The sequence below is a fragment of the Notolepis coatsorum genome, assembly GCF_963971535.1.
Source record: "Notolepis coatsorum genome assembly, chromosome: 2".
In the NCBI taxonomy this organism is placed as follows: domain Eukaryota; kingdom Metazoa; phylum Chordata; class Actinopteri; order Aulopiformes; family Paralepididae; genus Notolepis; species Notolepis coatsorum.
The window spans coordinates 161,396,042-161,403,665 of record NC_140166.1 but is presented as its reverse complement, the minus strand read 5'-3'; the positions used below and the strand labels follow the sequence as shown (position 1 = coordinate 161,403,665).

Genomic DNA, 7,624 nt, shown 5'->3' with positions numbered 1-7,624 from the left:
AACACTTTGATTGCCCAAGGTTAAATTCATGATATACCATCCCTTGCCAGCTCTATTTAACATGGAGAAGTTCTCCTTCTTTGCAGGGCTATAACTTTTTAAATTCTATTGCTAGATTGCCATTATTAGGGCCCATTCAATGTCCTATATGTATTGTTCATGGTGTAGCAACGTTAAACTTTTTCATTCACATATTCATACTAAAATATGGTCTAAAGTATAAGTATATTTTCATCTCTTTCTGCAGCTTTCTCCAGAACGTGATTTATAGCCCCAAATGCATTATATTGATGATCAAATACAGTTTGGTAGGAATCTGTGCGAGATCAAAAATTTCAACTGGACGTACTTCTAGAATTTACTACACGTCATCTGATGTTGACCGGATGGGCGAGGGGGCGTTTATAATTCCGTGGGCAACGTTATACCATTCATCTAATGTGGGTCATATGTTCATCATAGCAGTTTATATCGAACACGGTAATACTACACGCTAAAACTCACCCCAGTCTCCTCGGGCCGTTGGGCGATCAGCGTGGAGTAGACAGTTTTCGATTATGGGATGTTGAAATGCCCGATCTATTTCCAGGTTGTATAATAGTATATACGTCCAAATCATGTTGTTTTTTCGAGTTATTTCCACCGGTCGATGTTCACTGTGTGAAGACTGAGTCTCTCTAACATTAGCGAGTGCCCGGACCACATATGGAGTGAGTCCTGCCGGGTTAAAGGTTGATATCCGGTTTCGATCTGCCGATCGGCCACCAGATGGCGCTCTTGAACCGCTAGAGGGTTGAGAGGAGATCAGCACTGTGTGTCAAGGCTCCGGAACGGAAATATGATTTCGATCACAGATTTTTGAAATATTGATATCAAAGACGAGTTACGGCGTCCTCTGCAACTTGAGCATGGCGGGGAATGACGAGTTCCGGCGTTTTCGGCAGTTAAAGTGTTAAAAGGGCATTTAAAAGGATACAATTCACTTTGACCACTTTCAGTGCCACGGACGACATATCTCGTTTTATTAGGCCCCCCACTGAGTGCCCACGACGACAAATATAATTTTATTGTTTTATTAGCAATCTGAAATCATATTTCATCAACCGAGTCAAGCAGCCCAGGAGCTCAGAAGGGAAAAAAGCGCCCCCTATCGTCTATCCCTGTGTAACTGCAGGTCAGTCGCTTAGACTGACCTGGGATCTGTAGATATGTAGGGGCGGAGCCAGCTGGTTCCTTGTGCTGGCAAACTGTCTGCTCAAGAGGGATCTGCTCGTGGCACGGGAATCAGCCTGGAATATATATTTACAGCAGCCAATACTCAATCAATAAGCGTGATCGATATTTGGAATGGCGATCAGGAATTGGAATGATCTTTTTGGAGAACATCTGATCTGAGGTAAGGAATCTATTTTACCAGTCTTGGGATAATCAGAGTTGTATTCGCTGAGATCTCAGCGTTTGCCCTATGTGTGATGTGTCTTTGTGCGCGATCGCTGATGAGGAAATAAGAGAATCGATTTTTCATCTTGCGTCTCTAGCGTGCATACGTACACATATACTATCGATAATCTAGCGTTTATTTGAAAACGATTCATAAATAGGCCGAAAAATTACAACGTTTTTGTGTATTCTAGAATATCCAGTACAATGTCTTTTATCATGGAATCTTTATATTTTCCTTGAAAACGAGGGCTTTTCAAAATGCTATAAAACGAAAATGAACCGATAAAAAAACAATCCGCTTCGACAATGTTGACTGGAAAACGAGTCATTGATAAGCGACGGGCAGATTAGACACATAGCCATAATTTAAAACATAGATTAGGCGTTTTTAACGCTAACATTGAAGTGGATGGTGGGCATTCAACCGGTAAATCAAGGTTAAGCAAGGGCTCTGAAAGTGTTAAGGCTGTTTTTTATTGAAAAGAAAATCGGATCCAATATTTATGTCTTAAAACCAATTTCCGACAATTAGTTACACTTTAGATGAAAAAATTATATTTCTTGATTCAGAACTATTTTATCATGGCCGTGACTTTTTTTTTTGACAGAAATTAAGCACTTTGATGAACGAGGCCCAGTGTGTTTGGAGTTCATTGACACGATGACAGCAGAGTCCTCATCTCTTGATGGGCAGGACGGAGGACGGCTGGAAGCAGGTGAGCTGCAGCATCATACTGCTCTTAAACGTGTTCAACAACTCCTCTACTAACCTGAGGGGGGGGGGGAGACAGAGAGAGAGAGAGAGAGAGAGAGAGAGAGAGAGAGAGAGAGAGAGAGAGAGAGATGGGAGAGTGAGAGGGGGATGGAGAGAGGAGAGATAGAAAGAGAGAGAGAGACAGAGAGGGAGGAGAGAGAGAGAGACAGAGAGAGGGGGGGGGGAGTGAGAGAGAGGGGGGGAGAGTGAGAGAGATGGGGAGTGAGAGGGGGATGGAAAGAGGAGATAGAAAGAGAGAGAGAGAGAGCGAGCGAGAGAGAGAGAGAGAGAGGAGAGAGAGAGAAAGAGAGAGAGAGAGAGAGAGAGAGAGAGAGAGAGAGAGAGAGAGAGAGAGAGAGAGAGAGAGAGGGGGGGGGGGAGAGAGAGAGATGGGGGAGTGAGAGGGGGATAGAGAGCGGAGAGATAGAAAGAGAGGGAGAGAGAAATATATATGAAGAATAGAGTGAGAAAGAGTTAGAGAGAAAAAGAGAGAACGAGAGATATTTAAATCATGCAGAATCATGAATGAAGTATCTATGTACGCGAAGGTCATTTCAGACACACAAAACTCTTCATCAAAGGACTCACTTCTTGTCTGTTCCATTGTGCAGCTGAGGCAAAACCTCCAGAGCCATTTTGAAGCTGGTACTAGAAGAAGAACCGAGGAATTACAACGTCATACATAACACACACATGCATACACACATGGGGTTGGGTTCCGTTGGCTGGTTTCGTCTCAGTACCGGTTACAAAATAATAGAAGATCAGAGTCCAACAAATCCTCTTATCAAACCCTCTCTCTCTTTTCTACAACTGCTGTTGTGATGATGTAATCACATTTTAAATATTGCTATGCATCTGAGTCAGCGCTTTCTTTCATTGATAAATGATAAACTAGTGTTAAGATTATGTTGTGCAAAGTACAATATTACTTAGTCATTACCCCAGTCTTTACCTAAGAAACCCCCAACTGGATTACTAGCTTGATAATATATACTAAGTAGCCAGCTACAGCATACTAATTAACTGACTGAATGGATTACTAGCTGGATATTAGATACTATGTAGCCAGCTACAGCATACTAATTAACTGACTGAATGGATTACTAGCTGGATATTAGATACTATGTAGCCAGCTACAGCATACTAATTAACTGACTGCATGGATTACTAGCTGGTAGGGGTGTAAAGGTACACGTATCCGTACCGAACCGTTTCAGTGTGTACCGTACCGTACCGAATGGCTGTGTACCGAACAAATACAACGGTATGTTAATCACTAACGACCGCCCACCGGGGGCTGTTTGTTTTCACAATCTAATATAATTATTATTATTAAAAAAAAATTACAAGTCGTGGGCGCAGCGGACTAAGCGTCTGTCTACTACCGCAGAGACACTGGTATCGAATCCAGCTGTCAGCGGTGCCTCCGGCTTGGCCGGTCGTCATACTGACACAATTGGCAGTGTCAGCGGGAGGGAAGCCGATGGGTGGTATTCTGGTCGTTGTAAACAGCGACGCCTACTGGTCGGTCAGGGCGCCTGCACAGCGCGGAAGGGATCTGGGTGAGGTAGTGTGCCCTCCCACGCGTTACACTTCCCCAGTGAGAGTCCTCGCTGCCAGGTGAAAAGAGGCTGCTGGCTGTCTCCTATGTATCGGAGGAAGCATCTGATAGACTTCAGGGCTCCCTAGACCGGCAAGTAGGGGGCAAATGCACGCAACGACCAGGAAGGGGAGGGGGGAATTGGCATAACGACTAAATTGGGATGGGAGGAAAATACAAGAAAAATAGGAGGAGAAAAAGTGGATCAAATATTTTTTTAATTTACAAGTCGATTATTCATTTCAATATTGAATATTCGTTGACAGCCCTACAAGTACAATTAGTTACTGCACACTACATCACCCCTGAGTGGAACATGGAAAGCCAAACTTTCCCCCACTGTACCGAAAACCCATACCGAACGTTGACTTCAAAACCGAGGTACGTACCGAACCATGGTTTTTGTGTACCGTTACACCCCTACTAGCTGGATATTAGATACTAGATCAGATACCCTTGACTGGAACTATTTAGTAGGTGTCTAGTTATCCTGATTTAACAGCCAATCAGATAAAACTATGAAATGTAGTCAAAGGGAAATGGAATACAAGCATGCATGAACCCAAGCATGGATGCACGTACACACACACACTCATGCACGCCCATGCACACTCACACACACACACACAAAAACACAGCGCACATAAGGACACGTACTGGCTGAACCAGATTGCTTTCACTTCCTGTCCATTTACCACTGAGCAAACGTAAATAGAGATTGTAAGTGAGGGATAGTGTGGATGCTATGATTTATGTCCTGTGACATCCAGAGCCATAAATCACTGTCGACAGCGTGTAGGGGGTGTGGTTATCTGTGTCACCACTATTTCATAACCTTTTGTTCCTGGGTCCCTTATCTGTTATCATATACTGTATATTAGATATGATTATGGTGCAGAGTTACATAAGGGGGTGAAACCTGTTATTAAAATAAACCATTATTGTACATTCCCTTGCTATGAGGACTCGTAGTGAATGGAATCTCTCTCCCTCCCTCTCTCCCCCTCTCCCCCCCCCCCCCCCCTGGGAGTCCCCAGACCCCACTTTCTCTGTGTGTGTGTGTGTGTGTCACTTACTTGCTGCTATAAGTAAGATAGGAAGCGATGGCATCTCTGAGGGCACAGAGTTCTAGACGAGCCTGAGAAAAGAGCAAGAGAAAGGATGAGGGGTTAATACTGTACTGGATTAATGTTTCCTAAACGAGTTTAGGTATTTGATGAAGGCTGTATAATGAGGACAACGTTTAAATTTGTTTGTGCAGCTAGATTTAAAGTTATTACATTTCAAGTCAGATTTATTTGAATAGCCCAGAACACATTACGTGTCTCAATGGGCGTCAGGGGCCCACAATGAAAAACTGGATTAACCCCCAATGAAGATAAGGGAAACACTTGACTTGACTTGATTACATTTTAAACAAATAAAAGTATTCGATTATCTCCAGTGAACGCATCACAACTAGACATGGTCTTGATTGGCACTCCTCCATTCAGCAACTTTAAAAAAAATTCTTCCAATCACGTTAGGTTTGCATACTTTTGAGATGGAACACCCTTTGGAATGCATCCAATCAGCAGGTTTGCGATTAAGAATGTATTCTTAAAAGAATATTCAAGAAATATGTTTTTTATTTTATTTTAACTAAACTACATTCACTTGAAAAAGACCCAGAGCACTTTCTGAGACATAGTACACTCAACCCTTTCACTGCCGCACTACCAAACGGTTAACCCTTTCACTGTGACAATATGGAAGGTTAACCCTTTCACTGCCACAGGACAAAGGGTTAGCCCTTTCACTGCCGGTTAACCGTCTGTAGTGTGATAGTAAAGGGTTAACCTTCTGTAGTGTGATAGTAAAGGGTTAACCTTCTGTAGTGTGATAGTAAAGGGTTAACCTTCTGTAGTGTGGCAGTGAAAGGGTTAAGAAAATAATCCAAGATAAACTAAAGATATAGCCTGTGTGAAACAGGCACTGTGTGAATGAAAAGTTGGATTGCTAGCTGAAATCTGTAGCACTACTGAAGTGCTAGCTGAGTAAAGGTGGCAAACTGTTCAAACCGTGTGTGTGTGTGTGTGTGTACGTGTGTGTGTGTGTGTGTGTGTGTGTGTGTGTGTACCTGCAGGGCTCCATTCTTGCTAAAGGAGGTCACACATTGCATGAGCCGACTCATCTCCTCTGATACCAGCTCAACGATCGTAGACAGAGCCCTGGGCACGAGCTCCTTGGACACAGTGAAGACCTGAGAGAGAGAGAGAGAGAGAGAGAGAGAGGGAGAGAGAGAGAGAGAGAGAGAGATAGAGATAGAGATAGAGAGAGAGAGAGAGAGAGAGAGAGAGGGAGAGGGAGAGGGAGAGGGAGAGGGAGAGGGAGAGGGAGTGAGAGTGACAGACAGACAGACAGACAGACAGACAGACAACACAGTGTCAGAAGAGCTGAGGGTCAATGTGGACTTTAAAGGGGAACTATTTTACTATTTCTTTCACTATTTGGGCACTTTTACACAATTCCTGTGAGTCTATGGAACACCTCTGTAATATATATATTTTTTTTATTCATTGTTTTGTATTTCTAATCAAGTCCTCAAAAACAGCATTTTTCTACCTCAAGATTTCGAGCTGTTTTGAGCCTGGGCTCCTAAACCACTGCGGAGCGTCGTCTTCGCCTGAACATTAACATGCAGCGGTGTCTTTATGACATCACAAATAGGCACATTTTCAAACGACTCAGTTCAATGAGGGTGAATATTGTGAGAGGAGAATTGGAAGAATGCGCCAATATGAGAATTTTGAGACATAGATCATATTAATATAAGTTCACATAGCTAGGAAACAATGCTAAACACTCAAAAAGGCCATTTATAAGATAGTTCCCCTTTAAACAGCAGAAGCTATGACAATAAGACAATAGCAATAAGACATGATGGTAGCATCGCTGAAGAGGACACCGAGGTCAGTTTTACAGACTGAGCCTGGTAGTAGTAATAGTTCAAGGGGAGATCCCCAGTGAAAGACTGTAGGACTACGCGTAAAGGGATAGTTTGTAACCTTAGCCCCATTTCTTACTTATTATGGAAAATGCGCTTATCGCCTTCTCCAGAGTCAGACAAGAAGATAGATACCAATTCCCTCTCTCTGTGTGTTCAGTAGAAAGCTACCGTCTGCAAGCTAGCCTAGCTTAGCACAAATGAATGGAAGCGGATACGGACCACTCTTTCTTTCTCATTCTTTTTTACCAACAGCTAGGTTTAGTGGTCCATATCCGCTTCCATTCATTTGTGCTAAGCTAGGCTAGCTTGCAGACGGATCATTTTCTACTAAACCGCACAGAGAGAGAAAATTGGTATCCATCTTCTTGTCTCAAGATTCAAGAGATTTATTTGTCACGTACATACACAAGACATGAAATGAAGGTGGCCATGCCTGCCTCGATTGTGCAAAGATACAAATAATAAAATAGAATAGATAATAAAATAGACATGCTAAAAAGTAATACGAATAAAATACAATACAATACAATGCTAAGCTTAAGAATTAAGGTAAAGTACTATACTAATGTACAATTATGTTTCTTAAAGTGAATTTTTTTGTGTGGTGTGTGTGAGAGAGAGTGCAAGTGAGGATGTGTGGTGTGTGTGTGTGTGTTCATGTGTGCTTGTGTGTGGAGAGATCAGTGTTCAGAGTCCGACTGTGGAGAAGACGGTGAGCGCATTTCCCACAAGTCAATGGGGTCGAGCTCCTGTCTGTACAAGCTGACTGAGTCTGAGCCTCAGTGAGCCTCAGTCAGCTTGTACACACGCAGGAGCGTGGCCCCATTGACTCTGC

The 7,624-nt window shown here is 42.9% G+C and overlaps 1 protein-coding gene across 1 annotated transcript in view; it reads right to left on the bottom strand.

Moving 5' to 3' along the window:
• Positions 1–575: 575 nt before the first annotated feature.
• exoc2 (exocyst complex component 2) overlaps positions 576–7,624 on the bottom strand; it is a 114,526-nt gene continuing 107,477 nt past the window's right edge. Inside the window, exons 20-23 of the mRNA XM_084308366.1 lie at positions 5,920–6,042; positions 4,877–4,938; positions 2,786–2,845; positions 576–2,213 (exon numbers count right to left, since the gene is read on the bottom strand). Of these exons, the coding sequence (XP_084164492.1) occupies positions 2,120–2,213; positions 2,786–2,845; positions 4,877–4,938; positions 5,920–6,042 (339 nt within the window). The 3' untranslated portion in view covers positions 576–2,119. The remainder of the gene's footprint in view (positions 2,214–2,785; positions 2,846–4,876; positions 4,939–5,919; positions 6,043–7,624) is intronic.